The following is a 19,806-nucleotide window of genomic DNA, read 5'->3' as shown; positions in this document are numbered from 1 at the left end:
CTTCTCACAGATGCCTGACACTCGACTCCGGTTCCTCCCACACCTTCAACAAAGCCCGAGACTTCTCGGGAGACATCTCGTGAGACTCAATCGTAGTCGAGGACGTGAGGTTCAACGGTGGTGAGGCTTCGGATCCTGTCGTAGAGTGTAGCCATAGGGAGCCTCTCCTGGGGGTTCTTGGCCCAGCAGGAGAGCATGACGCTGTACATGTCCGGCGGACATCGCTCGGGGCAGCCCAACATCCTCCCGGCCGTGATCTGCGTGATGACCTGACCAAGGACCAGGAGAGACGGGAAGACTCGCTGGATAAGATATCAAGGTTACAGACCCCACTCTGGGCGAGACATTACAAGGAACAAGAAATGAAAAAACGGCAATAGATTAACTGGTGGTAAGATATTCACAGTGGACAAGGTGTTACAAAGGGCAGAATGTTATACTGGGTAATGTGCTACAGTGGGCAAGGTGTTACAAGGGACAAGACGTTACAATGATGGAGGTATTACGGTGGCAAGCCTTTACAGTAGATAATTGTTACAAGTGGCAAGGTATTACAAGGAGAAAGGTGTTACAAGGGGCAAGGTGCTACAGTAGGCACGGTGTCACAAGGGGCGAGGTGTTACAAGATTTCTTGTCACGAATGTAATGAAATATTACCTCAAAGTGTCGAGATTAAGAGAGACTATAAGGTCTTGTTCCCGTCAGTAAATCTGTGAATATAACTAAAAGACTCGCACTAGCTTCAGTGAAAATGATATCAGTCCATTTTATTTATATCATTTTTATATTTATGAGGACAGAAAACTGTATTTCACACATCTGTCCCTACAGAAAATGGCATTAATTACCCTGCCTATGACCTGGAATACGATCCTCTCTCTCTGTCTGTCTGTCTGTCTGTCTCTCTCTCTCTCTCTCTCTCTCTCTCTCTCTCTCTCTCTCTCTCTCTCTCTCTCTCTCTCTATTACACGTGATTGAGTTAGCCGTACCACAGTGTACCTTACTGTAGCTGGGTGTACCATATCTCACCTCCTGGTTGGTGTAGCCATACCACGGCTGCTTCCCGCCTGTGAAGATCTCCCACAGGACGACACCGAAGCTCCAGATGTCTGACTCGATGGTGAAGCGGCGGTACAGGATGCTCTCTGGGGGCATCCACCTCACCGGCAGGAGGGTCCGCCCACCGAACTGTGCGTGGGCAAGTGTGGTCGTTAGTGGTGCTGGTGGTCGTCATCGTCGTGAGGCAGGTGTGGTTGTTTGTGATGGTGGTGGTGGTGGTTGTGAGGCAGGTGTGGTTGTTTGTGATGGTGGTGGTGGTGGTTGTGAGGCAGGTGTGGTTGTTTGTGATGGTGGTGGTGGTGGTTGTGAGGCAGGTGTGGTTGTGGAGACTGAGCAGGGTTATGGTGGTAATGGTAGAGACAGGTGGAGATGCTTTGTGGTTAGAAAGGGTCGTCGGAAATGGTGACGAGGGTGTTAGATGTTAAGAAGGGGTGTTAAAAGTGTGTATGGATGGCGTTAGGTGTTAGGAGGGGTGTTGAAAGTATGTGTGTGTGTGTGTGTGTGTGTGTGTGTGTGTGTGTGTGTGTGTGTGTGTGTGTGGTGTGTGCGTGTGCGTGTGTGTGTGTGTGTGTGTGTGTGTGTGTGTGTGTGTGTGTGTAGGGTGTTAGTATCGGGTCACTAGTGGTGTGGATGTGTTGCCAGCAAGAGGATGGTCGTGAACTGGGAAAAAATGACAAAGATCAAAGTTGCAAGTGACAAGGCGGTATTGATGTTTGACATCTGAGTCTCTCTCTCTCTCTCTCTCTCTCTCTCTCTCTCTCTCTCTCTCTCTCTCTCTCTCTCTCTCTCTCTCTCTCTCTCTCTCTCTCTCTCTCTCTCTCTCTCTCCCACGCTTCAACACACAGAAAATGATAATCAAATAGAACCTGAAAATGGAGTTATGAGATAACAATTTCCTCCATGTTGAAAAAACATGGGAGTAGAGTCTGGCTTCTGTCTGGTCCCACCTTCTATGTGACTTTCGACCAATATATATCTTTACTGCACTATTCAGGTTTCAGCCTGCAGGCATACAGACATACAAAGAAACGACACAATACCACAATTGTTTTGATGTGATCTGAAAGCAGAGGAAGAAAGGCAAATTGCGTGCTCTGAAAGATCTTTGGGCCACAGTCTAAGAGAAGTAGATGCTTCAAACACAATTGATGTCCACAAAATAAGTGATTTGAATTAGAATAGTATACACGCATTCTGAGGTTGGCTAAGAAATCATATTGAATGTATACTATATGAGTTTACTGCCAGCTCCCTATTGTTGGTTTGTGAGGCTCAGTCAGCCAGACGTGGTTTGTGATTAACTTCACCAGTGGCTCGTCCTGGGCTGTCAGTGCCTCACCCTCGGTCTAAAGGAACCTTTGACAGCGGTCAAGGAAGTTGCGCCAGATGCCGTCCGCTCGCCGGGAGAAAACGAACAGCAACAAGAAGTTCTTCTGTCGGAGGCTCGAGCCACCGGCGGATGGGCGACTTCCTCAGCACAGTGGAACTACTGTACTCAGCACAGTAGACCCAGTGTCCTCATCTGGATTTAGAGAGCTCAGCAACCTGACATATTTCTGCCCTGGCACAAAGGGTAAGCCCAGCTCTTTATCTTTGCAATGGAGCCTTAACTTGTCGCCCTCGTTATGAAACTTTATAAATCTTAATGCTTTCAAAATCTCGACAAGATCTCAGAATTTGCATCTTATAATGAATCTTGAGAGCGATACATAAAGTACTGGAAATATGTGGACTTTTCCAGGCTGTTTCTCCCTTCACGAGTTCTTTTCAAATATCGAGACAGAAAGCTGGAAAATAAAGGAATTAAGAAAGTCAGAAGATATAAGGTTTCCCGTTGTACTGCGGCGACTAAAATGAAGAAATGCGTTCAAGTTGTCTATTGATCTTCCTTTCTTTGAGAAGAGAGGGAGCAGAGCGTTCAGTGTGTGTTGGAGAGGAAGGTGGTGATAATGACGGTTCCGGACGGTGGGGGAGAAGAATGTCATTAATGTTGGAGGGAGCAAAGAACACTAGCAGAGTTGACTGTCATTAACGGTTGGAGACAGAAACTGTGGAGGGAGAATGCTAGAGATGATTAGGGACGGTTGGTGGAGAGATCTGACATTGGTGATGGATATGGTGATGGGCTGTGACGAAGAAGACCATCACCTGTGCTGGAGATGGTAAAGGACACTCAAGGAGACGAGTGACTGGCAGGACATCTCTTGTTCTCCCTGGGTTCTTCAGTTCCCAGAATCAAATGTTTACGTAAAGTTTCCCTCCAAGTGTGTGATCTGCTACCTCTGACGCTCTCCCACGGGGCTAATTAATTACCCAGTTACCAGGAAAGTCGAGGAACCATGAAGAACAACTTACCGTTATGACTCCATCATATCCATCTTTGTTTCGTTTCTTGGACGGGGAAATCTTTCCTCACTCAGAATATTTTGCCTCCAGGGATCATTTACTTAAATTTTCTTCTGCATGATACGGAACATATAAATCAAATTTGCAATATTCTCTTCCTAGTGACCAACATTTATATAGTACATAGAATCCAAACTCGAAAACATTAACTTAATAACTTCACATCCCCAGATCAGGATACCTCATGTTTCATCAGCATCATCAACCAAAGTGAAAATCTCTTACCACAAAGACATAGAAAGCAATTTGACCCAAACTTCCCTGCACAAGTTGCTGACCTCATAAAGCAAAGGAAAATGCTCTTAAAATCCAATTGCCGTCAATAGAAATAATGGAACAAATCTTACTCTATATACCGCCATCACCAACCTAATAACTAAGGACAAACTATAAACTAGCAATCCTTCTTCATCACGATGAATCACAAGACTAACTAACTTTGGCGAACGATCAGTGAATTCCCACCTCCCACACCACCTCAGTTCCGGCACATGAAGCGCTTCCAACATCGTCCCTCATAAGTATCAGCCACACATCATCCACACTCCGCGATTTAAAACTCATGAAACACCTGCACTGAAATCCACCCTGAAACAACTGCAACTGTTCAACTCCCCTTCCCTCCCACTGACACTAGCAACTCAATTAAAACAAAATATTACCTTGTAACAGACCCTGACAACATATCAAACTTCCACATAAAACAATTTGGCCCAGTTGCAAACCAAACCCTCGGAGATAACTTCAATCATTTCTGATTATGCAACAAAATCCCAAACATTTGGGAACCCGCCAACGTAGAGCCAATTTCAAAACTCTCCAAGCCATCCACTCCCCTTCCTCCTATCACCCTACATCAGTGCTGTCATTTTTATCCAGACTCATCTGCGGACGAATTCACAACACAGTCAACCAAAAATATCCCATTCTATCTCATACGATGCACAAGCGGTTATAGGCCTAGTCATTACACTACCAAACAGCACACACACCTCACACAACACGACCTGGATGGTTTCCATTGACCATAACCTTCCTCATGAACTGCACTAGTGTTAATAAGCATCACCTAGACTTCCGACACCAACCCTCAACACATCCTTACACAGAAGATACTTGACACCACTTTCCACAAAAGTGATAAAAGTTGGTCAGCCAACTTTAAAGCTGACCCCTAAGAATGTAATTCACAAAGGCTTCTACCAAAAAATCCTCAAGCTCTACAACAGAGTCTCCCATGAATCAGATCTTTCTCCACCCATCTTTACCCTCGATCTACATGTACTGTCGTCACCTCCTGAAGATGGGTGTGATAAGAATGAGACTTGTGTATATGTTCCTGAGTTTATGCGTAGGGAGTCCATGTTTTGTGACTCTACGGTGTATGAAGAGGGGATGGCTGGAGGATGTGATGATGGTGCACAGTGTGAAGGCTCTCTTAGGTGCGGATGACCTCACACCTACACCACACCGCACTGACACAACCCAAAAGACAACAAAGAAGCTGCATCACATCAAGCAATCATTAGAACACTTGACTCACTCCAAAGAAAAATTCTGCATTCCTATAGATTTGCTGTTGCCTTCTCAGCCTTGGACGAATATAGGTTCAACCTGCACCCACTTGCCATCTCTGTAAGTCAAACGGTTTTACTCAACAAAACTCAAGTCATAACAGACATGACGTACCCTGACCTCTGCAGCAGGTAGCGTCTCCCTTACTGCCTGTGCCTAACGCCATCCAGTTCTGTCATCCTGACGATATGCGTTAGTTTCTTCATACCAAAGTTAAGGCACCTTACACCGGTAAGGTGATTCAATATCGTCATTACGAAGCAAACGAGCAAATAGTGTATGTGACTGTTTCTGTTGGTGGGGCGCCCAGTAATCCCACGCACCTATTCACTCCGCGGCCCCATCCAAAGACGCAGTCTCCCCTCAACACCTTTTCATCAGTATTAACATATAAAGTCGTCAATATGCATAAGTTTTCTGATGCTCTCTCTTCCTCCATCGATGGCGTGGCGTCGCTACGCGATGATTTAGTTCCATGTAAAGTACGAAGGTTATGAATAAACTGATGTGTTTTCCCCCCACAACACCCACACTTTGTACAAGTCAAGATTACGATTTTATTTATAGAGTTACAATTCTTTTTGAGTATGGACTGCTCATCACACACACACACACACACACACACGCACACACATGGAGCGCCACAAGCAGCAACAAGAAATAACAACACAAACCAGTTCCCTTGAAAATAACAGTCTTCCAAGAAGAAACAAAAGGAGTGTCAGTCTCCAATAAACTCTCACCTCCCTGAGGACTCGCGCCACCAGAGGTAGACAAAGTGGCCGTCACTAGGAGAGGCTGGTGATGCCTCACAGTGAGAGGCAGTGGAGGAGCGAGGAAAGGTCACGGAGACGGGTCTGTGAACCTTTCTCACACCACAGGAAGCTGTGTCTCTGACTTAGATATACAGTGAGGACAAGATGCATGAAACCATCTAAGAAATACTCTTTTCTACATGCCGAAAAAACTATATGAAGCATAGATGTGCGAATTTGTACCCTAGATTTTTTTGTTGTATGATATATTTTTCTTATGCATACGGTAATTTAAGGTTAACGTAAACATTGAAGGTTTGTGAGGAACACTGTGTAGTTGATATCCCAGGATGCAATGCCGATTAGATAACTGGTTGTGCGAGGCTGGACAAAGTTATGTCGTGCTGAACAGAAAACATCAACAGTGCAAAGACTTGGAGGAGCGACAGTGTTCGCAGTGTAGGTGTGGTCGAACACCTGTTCGATCCCTGAGGGACACTGACCCAATTAGAGTAGAGATATATAGTTCCTTGCATGATATTGACCTAGTGGTAGTTGGAGACTCGTAGAGGCCCAGTTAATCGTAGGAACTAACCTGATAATAGTCGGTGGTGTAGACATCTCTGGACATGCCGAAGTCTCCGATTTTCACCACCAGGTTGGACCCCACCAGGCAGTTCCTCGTGGCCAGGTCTCTATGAACGTAATGCTGTAAGGGAGGGAGGGAAGAGGATTATGTGAAGACGCTCTCGTTATTTTTCTAAGCACTGGTGTTGTGTCAGGATACTATGAACTTTTCTTAGGCTAGATACCAGACCTATTATGGTGTTCTAGCTATAAAAGAAAAGATACTTCACACACACACACACACACACACACACACACACGTACATGCACAGAGGCACGCAAAAGCATACATTACCTGCGAAGCGAGGTATTTCATGCCGGCCGCGACCTGGAGGGCTATCTGAAGACAGTCCATGACGGAGAGAGGTTCCGTCGTGGTCTCCTCCCCCGCTAGTAGCGCCACGTCCTCATTATGACTCCTGCGAGGTAGGCAGGAGATCAAGGTGAGCGGGACAAACGACAGGTTTAATAATCGCGAACTCCAGAGACGGATGATAATCAATGATTGATAGATGATCTTTACTCCTTGTTATTGCAGGGTAGTTTGTCGCTACCATTATCGGCTGATGGCCTTCAGATAACAAGTAAGTTGTAACAAGCACTAGCTATCTACCCCCTACTTGACGACCGTCATATCAAAAGTCTCGGCCAGCTGGGTCTGGGGACTGACTGTTATCTGACAACCCCAGGTATAAAGCCTCAAGTAAAGAAGTCTTCGAATCAAGTGGTGGATGATTAGTTTCAGGCAACTAATGAAGGTAAACAAGTACCAGATATTCCCGTGGACAACAGACCATGGAAAGCTAATCCCAAAGTTACCCCGACAGACGTGAACTACTTTTGCTGGATGATGATATGCGGGAGAGCTATCGAAGTGTCGCGTAATGAGGTAAAGCTAATGAGGTGTCGCGTAATGAGGAGTAGCTAATGAGGTGTTGGATAAAAGTAGTGCACTGGTCTTATGTGAATAGAAAAGATTAACTTCAAAGCGTCGTCACAGACACCTGATGCCCGTAGCTTGTAAAAAACAAACATCATCAGCTTTATTATATATGTACCTAGAGACGTGATGAACAGGAATCTTGGTGATGGGATCTGGCTAGAATAACAAGCTTGGGTGCGTAAGGATTTATGCACCTATGGGGCCCCAGCTCGCGCGCGCGCGTGTGTGTGTGTGTGTGTGTTTGTGTGTGTGTGTGTGTGTGTGTGTGTGTGTGTGTGTGTGTGTGTGTGTGTGTGTAACCTGAGCAACCCTTACTCCTAATCAACTTATTTTACGACATCATGAAACGACCTGACAAACACAGCACTTCTATCTAATCTATTCGATACCGGAATGCCAGCTACCAAGTCTCTGGGAAAGAAAAATGATTATAATTGAATGCAAAACACGGCTCTCTATCTCACTGTCTTTACCTGGATTTATGATCATAAATATCTGATGGTAGAAGACCCGCACCTCAGGCAAACACATCCGTAAACATTATCTGATTTGGCTCATCACAAGAATCTCCAGATGAAAACGTTGTATTCCAGGATCAAGTATCACTGAGAAAGGTTTGAGGAATACTGAATCATACGAGTCACTTCTATGCATGGACGCAACACCGGAACGTCTTCTTGTAGTGAGTGTAAATGAATTTAATCTAAGGATCCCTGCCAAGGACGAAGATATTGCCATCACTACCGGGTTTCTCTCAGAAGAGCAAGGGAATCCAAACCTATGCAAAATGCGAAGTCGATCTCAATACAGGAGACTCGAAACGCTTCAGGGACAGACTCGTCGAGTTGTCTTATATTGTTTACTTCTGATTATTCTTCGTCAGGTGGAGGTTGTCATGTGGAGGTCGGGCGGGAGGCAGGCGGACTGAGAGAAGAAATATTGAGGAAACAGACGAGAATGAAGGAGACGAGGCAGACTACTCAGAGTTGGAGAGGAAGAGGAGGATGTAATGAAAAAGTAGTAAGAGGAGAGAAGTAAGAGAGTAATAGGAATTACAAGGGGTAAGGACGCTTAGGAGAAACTGAAGAAGAAAGCGTAATAAAGTCATGAAGAATAAATGGAAGAAATGCAAAGAAAGAGAACTGAAGAGTTGAAGAACGAGAGGCCAGCACAGAAGAAGAAGAAGAAGAAGAAGAAGAAGAAGAAGAAGAAGAAGAAGAAGAAGAAGAAGAAGAAGAAGAAGAAGAAAACATGATACAGGAAGAGAAGAACTATCGCAAGAAAAGTCCTGAACACAGGGAATCAGGAGGTGACCTGAGCAGGGAAAATCACTTGTATGCATGACGCTTTGGAAGGCCAGCCAGCCGGGAACTGCCTGCCAGTAGCGATGAGGAATCGTGCAGGAATAAAGTAACAAAGCAAAGGTACGTTTTCCCCCGAGTGTTTACCTGACACAAACAGAGGCGATCAGGGATCAAAATCCATAAGATTAGATTCTGCGTTAATCTGCATGATTATAGTCACAAAGTTCTGCTTTATCACTTACCACAATTAACTACAAGCAAAATACTGAGTTCCAAGATCTAAAACTTGATGGAAAAAATAGCAAATAAACCATAATGTGTTTATGAGTTTTGTTAATTACGAGATGATTTTCTCTTTTGTTATATAACCAAGTATGGGCTGCGCCACTTAGGTAGGTTAGGTTAGCCATCACTGGTCTGAATTTAGTGTATCCATCTAAGTTTTCTTATATGATAAGTAAGTTACTTTATTGATAGAAATGATGAGTTATGGCAATGAAGATATGCACAGCCAAATATTCATTACTCGTACAAACACCTGAGTAGTCAAGTTTTTGATAAGTTTAGTAAAACTAGCGTTACCTTCAGCTCACATGGTGGTATAATGTTTGTTTCTGTTTGTTTATAAATGAAATATGTAGAAAAAATGATGGTCGAGTGCTGCTCAAAATTTCCTGATGGCTGAAGTAGGCTGGCGAATGTAGATCAAAAGATGTGTGTGTGTGTATGTGTGTGTGTGTGTGTGTGTGTGTTTATGTGTGTGAGGGTGTATGTGTGTCCGTGTGTGTGTGTGTGTGTTGGTGTGGCGAGGGTATTAGGGTCTGCTCATATGGATGACTATACAGTTATGGTTAAAGGCTTTAGTTTGGAAGAGGCGATCAGTATATACAGGTAACACAAACCAAACACCCAGAAATCATCAACCAGACCCTTGAAAACCGTCCAGGTATCCCCCGAGAACCACCAATCAAACCCCTGAGACGCAACCATAAGACCCCCTGAGACGCAACCATCAGACCCCCTGAGACGCAACCACCGTACTTCTGAAAGCCACCCACCTGAGGTAGTTGTTAAGGTCGCCATGTTCCATGTACTCGAAGACCATGAGGAGCGGGTCCGAGTTGTAGCAGACGCCGTAGAAGCTGACTATGTTCTTGTGTTTGAGATTATTGAGTAGCTCCACCTCCCTCTCCAGCTCCTGCCGCGCCTCCGGCCCCACGCTCTTCAACGTCTTCACCTACGAGAGGAGAGGAGCATAGGTGTGTTGACGAGGGAATCAGGTAGTGATGAGAACTATTTGACCAGAAAACAAGTGATAATTCTTGAATGTTTTGCTACGTAGAACATTGAAGTGAGCGTCGCTAGACGTCACAAAACTACATTGAATGTCCCCATGAAGTCCTCAGACGTGTCAGAGCTGATGTACTCACAGCGACTTGTGTTGGTCGACTCCAGCCATCGTCGAGGATGCCCAGGTACACACGGCCGAAGGCTCCCTCACCCAGCTCCGAGACGAACTTGACGTGGTCACGAGGGATGACGGGAGCCTGCAACAACAACGAGAGAGAGAGAGAGAGAGAGAGAGAGAGAGAGAGAGAGAGAGAGAGAGAGAGAGAGAGAGAGAGAGAGAGAGAGAGAGAGAGAGAGAGAGAGAGATGCGAAGTTTGAAGACAGATATGGAGAGGGAGAAAGTTGAGATATAATTAAAAGAAATCATTGTTTCATTTGATATCATTAGAAATAAAAAATCGAGGTATATAGCAATAGTATCTCATATCACCAACTGAATAACTATGATATATAAAACAGTACAAAATACATGATCAGTTGACTGTATTTCTGTACCTAAACATAACGGAAGATCCTCGTAATTTAGATTTTCTCTTCTTGTTACAAGCAGTCAGCAAAATGATGAAGGGAAATGAATACAAATGTGAATAAAGTGGTGTATCCCAACCGTCATATGTTATGAGGGATGGCATAATACATCTATCCCAACTCCTGCATGACATGAACAAGGCTACACCACGTCTATCCCAACACGTTTGACAAGATATATCCAGAGTTTGATTTCCTCTACTGAAGTTCTCCCCCTCCTGAACCCTACGGGATGAGCGCTAACCCTCTCACACTACCGCCTCTCTCTCTCTCTCTCTCTCTCTCTCTCTCTCTCTCACCTGTGGCTTGGACGGAGATATCTTGCCGTTGCCGATGTACTCAGGGTTCTCGACGAGCCTGTCTGCGCTGAGGGGCATCAACTCCTGAAGCTGCAGACCATCGCTCTTTTTGTGGCAGTCCTCGTCCCTGCACAGGCACCCACTGCTTCTATTACAATCTCTCCTACTTACAGGGCCAGGCTAGTGTGGGGCAAGGGTGACGTGGCAGGGTGCAGCGAGGGTGACGTGGCAGGGTGCAGCGAGGGTGAATGGTGGGACAAGGCTAGTGTGGTGATAGGATTTGGCTAAGGTGACGTAACAGGGTGTAGTTAGGGTGAAAGGTAGGGCCAGTTTAGTGTGGCGTTGGAATTTGGTTAGGCTGATGTGGAAATGTGTAGCTTTAAGATGAATAATTGGGCAAATTATTGTGGTGATAGGATAGGATGAGACTAGGGTGAGGATATGGTATGTATAGGGTGAAGAAAGGTACAGCGAGCATATAGTTTTTTTTTTCAGAAGAATGTGAAGAGCTAGGGCGTGGCTAGGGTGATAGGTTGACTAGACTATGGTTAAGATGTGGTAGGTTAAGGGTGTGACGTATCAAGGTTGCCCTTAGGGTGCAGCTATGTCGAGGATCAGCTATGATAAGACCAAGATATACAACTTCAGTAGTTTGGGCCACATAGGTAAACTCTTCGTGCTCTGGTTATAATGATCTAGTATTCACCTTCATTACCTACTATTTAATTCTCCTTCTTCCTCCCTTTTCTCCTCCTCCTCCTTATCTCATCATCTTCTTCCTCCTACTCTTCCTCCTCCATATCTTATCATCTTCATCTTCCTCCTCCTCCTCCTCCTCCTCCTCTCATCTTCCTTGCTACGAGAGTTAGAAGACTAATCATATAACGGTAAAATTCCTCATCTATCTATCAAACGTTTATCATTCAATATTACTCATTATTCATACATTTTGCAATCATTATTCATATATTTCTTATACTATCAAAAAGATATTTCTCATATGTTTTCCCTCAGCTCTTCACGCATCACTCACATATCCTATCCCAAAAGCAACAGTGACCAGGAAAAGATATAGCATCTATAGATATGTAACTGATACATAGCTTGATATTCAAGAACAAAAGATACAAACACACACACACACACACACACACACACACACACACACACACACACACACACACAGCAGTAAATCTTCCTAAACCTTGCCTAAGACACAAAGTAAACTTAGGGTTAACTATAGGACATTTCTATGTCATTTTCAGGTGAGAGACTTACATGAAGGTGATCTGGAAGGGCGAGTCAGGACACGGGTCAGAGTCCAGCTGGGGTCGGCCCCGGGACCTGCGCAGGTTTCGCACCAACAACAGCGTTATGCCGATCACCATCACCATCGCGCAGGCGCCGATCGTCAGCTGTCACAGACAAGTGGAGAGAGTCAGGCCAAGACACAGTTCTGTAAGACTGGGTTATAACAGGTCATACTTAAAAGCGCAGACGTGGGAAGAGCCCCAGGGAGTCGAAGTGGTAGGTAGGCTGGCAATGGCTGCACGGGTCACTGGGCAGTTAAACACATAAACACTAAGTAATGTGATGGACACTCAAGTGAAAGAAAGAATTGATATAGGAAAATGGTCTAGTATAAGATATAGCCATTATATTTACTGAAACAGAATGAATCTAGGATGAAATTCAAGAAATGAGAAACTTATCCATAGCGAATCAGAAGGAATGAAGGAGAACAATGCTGCAATTTCTGTCTACTTACCGTGATGGAGAGTGGTGGCGGAGGAGGGTGCGTGGTGGTGTTAGTGGCCCTCATCGTCGTGGTGGTGGTAGTGGTAATGGTGGGAATAGTAATGGTAGTGGTAGTTTGGGTGGTGGTAGTGGTGGTGGTGGTGGCTGGGGTTGGGGTTGTTGTGGTGGGAAGAGGGCAGGAGGTTGTGGGAGAGGGCGGGTTCTGGGAGTTGGCTGAAGGGGTGGAGGAGGTGGAGATGATTTCTATCTGGGGAAGGATCTGGTGGGTTCTGCCAGGGGCCCGACACGGGGGAGCGGTGTGCCCCCGGCGGGATATGTGTTTCGATTCGTTGGCCATACCGAAGTGGTTGGCGATCCTTATCTCGTAGTCCCCTCTCTTGGCTCCCCTGATGGCGTTGGGGACAAGCAGATAGCCTGGCAAGTGGGAAGAGATAAAGAGACAACCTTGAACAGGAGGAGAGATAACGGTAAAATGTGGAGGTATCTTTATAAAGAAGAAAATATTAGAGATAACTTGGAAACGAACTGCATAGTCTGTCTGTGGATCTGTGTATATAAAACATATATGTAATCTTCCTTTGCCAACATATATTTCAATCCATATTTGGCCCGATATTGCTTACGGCAAACATTAAAAAACAATGTTTTCAAACGGTAATGGGATCATGGATTCTGAGATATGGTTCTGAGAAACAGAGACTTCACAGAAAAAAAAGAATTGAATTATGTAACTTTTGGCAATAGTTTGACGAGTGTTAGTGAGGGAAGCGTTGCGCTACACACTTGAGGAGCAGACGCTGTGCTGCACACTCACGGCTCCGGCCAAGTACTCCTCAAGTATGAAACTGATCTTTGGTATCCATGATGAAGACGTTCAAACAACCATTCGCACTGGACGTCTGCTCTATAACGGTTTAGCTTCCCGTAAATAAAGGACGGCCTTTAGAATAAACAATATAATGAAGTATTTGATGTCAGGTAATCATCGTTTACAAAGGAAAGCATAGCAATGTCATCTCCACTCGGTCTCACAGTAAGTTATCCTATTAACATACATGTCGTATCCTGTATTCATTCTGGTCTGATAAAAAGCCTTCATCTCCCATCCATCAATTCACGGACCCCAACGGCACTTTTATAAGCTGATTGTAATTGGATCCCCGGCATCTATACTAACATAACAGATACAGAGGGATCAGTCACACGAAGTCCACCTATGGAGGAAAACAGCGCTGTAGTGGAGCTCTGCTGTCCTCACCTTGGATGTAGGACGACCTCGGGTCTTTGTTGGTGAAGTAAACAGTTAGTTGTTCTCCGGTGAAGTCCGGGTCCTGGTAGGAGGCACAAGCAGAAAACCACCAGCTCACATTGTAGCTGGGAGCCGCCTGGGCAGCGAACTTGAATTTTTCAGGCGTGGAGCTCCTGTCGTAGGCAGTCCAACAGAACTTGGGTCTTGGGTCCATGATGGGATCCATGCCTGCGGTCCAGCGAGGGAGACAGGGAGAGAAAAAGACGTGGTTTCTAACTTATCAGTAATAATAGGAAACTGGATCACATATCCATCACATTATATATATATATATATATATATATATATATATATATATATATATATATATATATATATACACACACGCAAAGAAAATTTCTTTACAGATTGCACTCTTTATGACCCTCACAGTTAATATTTGTAGTAGAACGTTTCATGTAGGTGTCAACCACTCACTGATATCAATTTCCTCAACGCTCACGTATCTGTCGTTCTGGGCCACGCAGGTGAGGGGCTGGCGTGGCGCTGAGGAGGCGTGGAGGTGACGACTGCTGCTGGAGGTGTTGTAAACAAGGGTGATGGTGGAGGTGACGGTGGCGTTGTCGGAGGATGGTCGGTTCTCCAGCATCATCAGATGATCAGGGATTCGCCACCCGATCTGCCGTAGTGATGAGAGAGAGAGAGAGAGAGAGAGAGAGAGAGAGAGAGAGAGAGAGAGAGAGAGAGAGAGAGAGAGAGAGAGAGAGAGAGAGAGAGAGGAGGTTAATGTTTCGTTTAGTGTTGATAAGTACACAGATTATGGTAAAAATTCGATACCGATAAATTTGTAAACAGATTAATTGGTAGTTCTCAATCGTAATGTGTGTTCACACTATGGTCTGCCCAAGTGTTGTGGTCTGCATGGTAGCCTGACCTGGTCTTGCTGGATCTGACCTGGTGTTGTAAGTGCGTATTGATACCCGACCTAGTGTTATCAGTGTGCGTTAGAGTGTGACCCGGTGTTGTAGATGTGTCCACGCTCAGGTTTTCTATAAATCATATACAACCTATTGGCATAAAGGGAAGGATGGTCTCCTCAAGAAAACATGAATCCCAGATGGTGTAAGAAATGTACTGAAGTGGTGTGTGTGTGTGTGTGTGTGTGTGTGTGTGTGTGTGTGTGTGTGTGTGTGCTGACTCTGGGGGTGTAAACGGTGCATCAAATGAATCTAAGCACATGTCTCTGAGTTCGTCAGACCAGGAATGGAATGTTCCAGCTGGCTCACTGGAACCCCAGTGATTAAGAGCTCGTTGGATTACCTCACAGATCAAAGACCTTGAAGTGTGATTAAAGGGGGATGGTGCCACTCTGCCACTCTGGGTGATTTGCCCCAAATTGGGTAATTTCTCATTCAAAGTGTGTGTGTGATTACCTGTTCGTATGGAGCAGGACGGGAGTTATACCTTCATAGCTACCCGTGTGTGTGTGTGTGTGTGTGTGTGTGTGTGTGTGTGTGTGTGTGTGTGTGTGAATTCATTTGTGCAGACATGTTTACATGGACTTCTATTCAACATTTTCAGTTTCTTTTTTCAACGTACTTTTCCGCGCGGTTTACATTTTTTCTCTCTCGTTATTTTTTTTCTTCGATGAACGTTAACGTAAAGAAAAATCAAATCGAATTACTATCACATTCATCATCTATGTTATCTTTTCTCAGCTCAACTCCCCGCTGCTGAGGTCTCGTTTAGCTCAGAAGTCTCTATATGACCTTTATTTTTTTGAGAGACAATAACGAGAGACTTCTCGTGACTCTCAGGTGGTGGTGATCTCCACCATCTGTTGAGATAATGAAGATGATTTAACATCAACGAAGATTTCTCTCTCTCTCTCTTGGCCAAGCTGTTTGGTGTTTCAGCTTCACTATAGAGCTAGATGATGTTGCCTCTCATTTAAGAGTTATCTTGATTCTCTCTCTCTCTCTCTCTCTCTCTCTCTCTCTCTCTCTCTCTCTCTCTCTCTCTCTCTCTCTCTCTCTCTCTCTCTCTCTCTCTCTCTCTCTCTCTCTCTCTCTCTCTCTCTCTCACCAGTCTAAGCTGTACTTCAGGTTTCGTATTACAGAGGATGTATACAACACCTTAATCTCAATGCTTAATATACAACATTGGTGGCTGCGCTACACACGTGCCCTGAAGGAAGACTATCTAGATAACATCAATGATACGAATCTCATGGTTGAAGGTTGTGTTTCTCCACCTTCTCTTGGTGTTGTAACCGTGTAAACCATATGTGGTACTATCTACAACCCAACCCTGATCTTCTTCATCCATTCTTGCTCCTCGTTTGTTGAGCAAAATCATAGTTTTGTAAGCAATATTGTGGGAAGCTCCGGTTAAGAGAATACCATTTATGAATCATGAACTACTGGGCAGCTGGGCTGACACATTTTTTTTTTATTGTTACTGAATTTCCCGGAACTTTTTGATTCCGTGAACCCCAGTTGAAAAATCCCCCCCCACTGATTTGCAGTATCATAAAGTTCGTGGAAAAAAGTTGAAAAAAACAATATATTGTTTTCATGACTTCCATCATCGATTTTCTTATTCAGTCAATGCAACTACATTGTGGCGCATGTGTGCCACACGTCACTAGGCAACGGAAGGTTCAGTATCTCCTGGTCGAGTCATTATATATTCTACATAAATTGATATATGAAACACTGACATGAATTGATGGATGTAAACTTTATATAGGAAATGGGTGGAAAACAGACAGACACAGAAACATGACAAAGCGAAAAGAGAGAAAAGTAAGAGATAGCAAGATAAACATAGATATAGATGAGAGCATATGGAGTGAGAGAGAGAGAGAGAGAGAGAGAGAGAGAGAGAGAGAGAGAGAGAGAGAGAGAGAGAGAGAGAGAGAGAGAGAGAGAGAGAGAGAGATGACTCACCTGTGGAGCTGGTTGGCCTCGAACGGAACATTCAATTACGATTTCCTCACACACATCCTCCCCTTTGTGGGTACTCAGCTCTCTGAGGATGGCCGGACACAGATCTGCGGAGGACAGCAAGAGGTCATGTAGGACAGCAAGAGGTCATGTTAAACTCATGCTAATACAATGTTAAGCTTATTTCTAAGGTCATATTAGTTTAAGCTGGACTCATGTCAGGCTGTGAGTGGCCCCACATTTCAGTGGGGTCAGTGTAATTCCATACTGAAATCATATTCATATCGATTTCATGTTAACGAGGTAGATTCATGTCAAGATCATGTCAGGGTTGTCGGGTCGTGTAAACTCTGTGATAGTAATGTCAACCATGATATGCTGAAGGAGTTCTGACGTCATCATAAGATCCTGCTACTGTCATGGGTCAGTTACGTTCAGTCATGCTCTGGTGATGACGTAGAGCTCATGATATATCCTTGTTAAGGAATTGTGAGCATCTGAAAAATATGCAACATTCTTTTCATATTTGATTTAGCTTCTTCCTGGCATTTGAGGAAATATATAAGATATTCAGGAAATCTCTTAGGAACATGTGTACCATGTTCCTAAGAGCAAACGGGCAACAAATGTCTTTAGGGAATTACATTTAGGGAGTCAACTGTGTCAAAGGTTCCCGGGGAATGGTGGGCAACACGGTGAGGGCATTTGCTTCTAGAGGGAACTGGTCCTGAACGGACGTCCCCAGTCATAGAAGCGAGTTATTGTGGACATTCACTTCATGAGGGAACGAAAAACATCATGTTATGTATCTACAGGGTTGAAAATCCCTTTGTCAACCATTATTAAAGTCCTGATGACTGGGGAGTTTGGGTCCTTCTTTTGTTGAGTGGGAGAAGGCTCTCAAGTGTGCAAGAGAAAGTTGATGTTCACGTCTTGGGAAACTGAAGCAACAGAGATCTTTGTCTGTGAGGGTCGGGTAAGATGTTGTTGTGGCTGTCAGTAGGTGTAGCAGGAGAGAGAGAGAGAGAGAGAGAGAGAGAGAGAGAGAGAGAGAGAGAGAGAGAGAGAGAGAGAGAGAGAGCACATACACTGATTGAGATATAATTTTGATCCTGTTTTTTCTTAAAATCGAGAACGCAACGAAGGAAGAAAGTCTCAGAAGAAAAGTCAATGTTTAGTATTATTGCAGACATACAACTGCAGGGATGACACGAGCCTGAGTCACTGGAAGCTGCTGGTGGATAGAAAGACCTATCCCGCCCCTTGTTTACATATCAGCTGTGCGGTCACGTGGGAGATGCGAGTTGCCAAGTGGGAATATTAAACAATTTTCCCCCAAGGGATGTGGACGAGGAAGAGCCTGCAGTATCTTGTTTCATATTCACGTTACGTCACGTTTACTTGGGATATAAGAAAGTAAAATGGTTTACGTTATGGACCACATCTGTCCTCCTGACAGCATATACTTCTCTTTAAGATTCTTATTCCATTTACATTTATGTAAATTCATATTCCTCAAAAGACTTCTGCAGAGAATCTCCTTTTCTGAAGTATATTTCCCTTCTGATGTTTTTCCTCAGACCGGAGTAAAAAACGTCATGGTAATAGAAAAGCGAGTGTGCAGACCGTCCCTTTGAGCGGTACCTGCAGCAAATAATGCTCCAGTTTAAGACATGGTTTACCGGCTGGAATATATATATATATATATATATATATATATATATATATATATATATATATATATATATATATATATATATATATATATATATATATATATATATATATATATATATATATATATATATAGTGATATGCCCCTGTTGTAGCCCAGTAGCTTAGAAGGTCGCTGGATTATAACACTCACTGAGGTTCCAGGAATCAGGTGGAAATACCACACCCGAGAAATTCACATCACTTCGCGACGTAGCAAAACACCATCAACGTTTACCAAAAGTATATATATATATATATATATATATATATATATATATATATATATATATACATATATATATATATATATATATATATATATATATATATATATATATATATATATATATATATATATATATATATATATATATATATATATATATATATATATATATATATGACATTACGGTTAAGCTTGTTAACTTAATTTACCATCATTAACTTGTAAGCTAAACTTAATGACTCTGTGAGTCTGAGTTTATCTATGAGTTAAACTTGACATGTAAATTAAATTTTGATTAAGGAATCAGGTATCATGACTTGTGAGTTAAGCTTCCAGGCCAGTTTGACAAGAGGAAGTAAGTTCTCTTCCTCAACATGCATCTCTGTTGTCCCGCAGCGATCAGTCCACAATCTTCAATATCTTACTTGTGTGTTGCCACTTATCCTTGCAACGTTGCCTCCAGTCACTTGATTAGCTGACAACTCTGATGAGAAGAAACAATATTTATGATAGTCATGGGATCAGGCTATATCCACTGGTATATCAAGTCTGGTCTGCATTTAGTCTGGTCGCAGTTTTTCTTTTTAAGCCATGATATTAGTAATTATGGTGGAGTGGACTCTCTGTTGCTACGTCGTCCCACAGAACTTCCACCTACCTGAACCTACAGAAAGGAAGAAAAATTTGGCAAGCGGCCATCCGGAGGGAGAGTGCATTTCTCTCAGCTCTCATCCTTTAAAGGGAACCAAATCTTTAAAATCGTCTGTATTCAGCTGGTTAGATAAAGTTAGTTCCCTGCTTACGAAAAGATATCGATCTATCAGAGAGGTAGTCAAATACTGATATTCAAAGATATCTACAGACATCCATTGACTTATTTTGATATCCACTAATTCCTGTTCACATCCAGCGGCTTCTTAAAAAGATTTGCTTCTCTGAGAGGTCGTCAGCTGCTGACGCTCATACAGCGACAAACAAAACACACCATGCACAGAAGTCGACGACTCCACGCCAACCAAGCTCTTAAAGCCTTCTTGAGGCTCGGCCTTTGCAAACTATGGTC

General features: G+C 43.7%; 1 protein-coding gene across 2 annotated transcripts in view; it reads right to left on the bottom strand.

The window, feature by feature from the left end:
• The window catches only part of LOC139755312 (uncharacterized), a 90,179-nt gene that overhangs the window by 434 nt on the left and 69,939 nt on the right, over positions 1 to 19,806 (bottom strand). Inside the window, exons 6-17 of one of the 2 annotated variants that reach the window (XM_071673438.1) lie at positions 16,805 to 16,908; positions 14,331 to 14,532; positions 13,863 to 14,081; positions 12,615 to 13,018; positions 12,125 to 12,261; positions 10,847 to 10,988; positions 10,100 to 10,216; positions 9,728 to 9,906; positions 6,718 to 6,841; positions 6,391 to 6,504; positions 1,030 to 1,188; positions 1 to 269 (exon numbers count right to left, since the gene is read on the bottom strand). The exon at positions 1 to 269 is cut by the window's left edge and continues 434 nt beyond it. In XM_071673438.1, coding sequence (XP_071529539.1) covers positions 87 to 269; positions 1,030 to 1,188; positions 6,391 to 6,504; positions 6,718 to 6,841; positions 9,728 to 9,906; positions 10,100 to 10,216; positions 10,847 to 10,988; positions 12,125 to 12,261; positions 12,615 to 13,018; positions 13,863 to 14,081; positions 14,331 to 14,532; positions 16,805 to 16,908 — 2,084 coding nt within the window. In that variant the 3' untranslated portion in view covers positions 1 to 86. The remainder of the gene's footprint in view (positions 270 to 1,029; positions 1,189 to 6,390; positions 6,505 to 6,717; positions 6,842 to 9,727; positions 9,907 to 10,099; positions 10,217 to 10,846; positions 10,989 to 12,124; positions 12,262 to 12,614; positions 13,019 to 13,862; positions 14,082 to 14,330; positions 14,533 to 16,804; positions 16,909 to 19,806) is intronic. The other variant, XM_071673436.1, reaches the window with a different exon arrangement.

Source organism: Panulirus ornatus, chromosome 19 (genome assembly GCF_036320965.1).
Source record: "Panulirus ornatus isolate Po-2019 chromosome 19, ASM3632096v1, whole genome shotgun sequence".
Classification (NCBI taxonomy): domain Eukaryota; kingdom Metazoa; phylum Arthropoda; class Malacostraca; order Decapoda; family Palinuridae; genus Panulirus; species Panulirus ornatus.
This window is presented reverse-complemented; position numbering and strand designations above follow the sequence as displayed.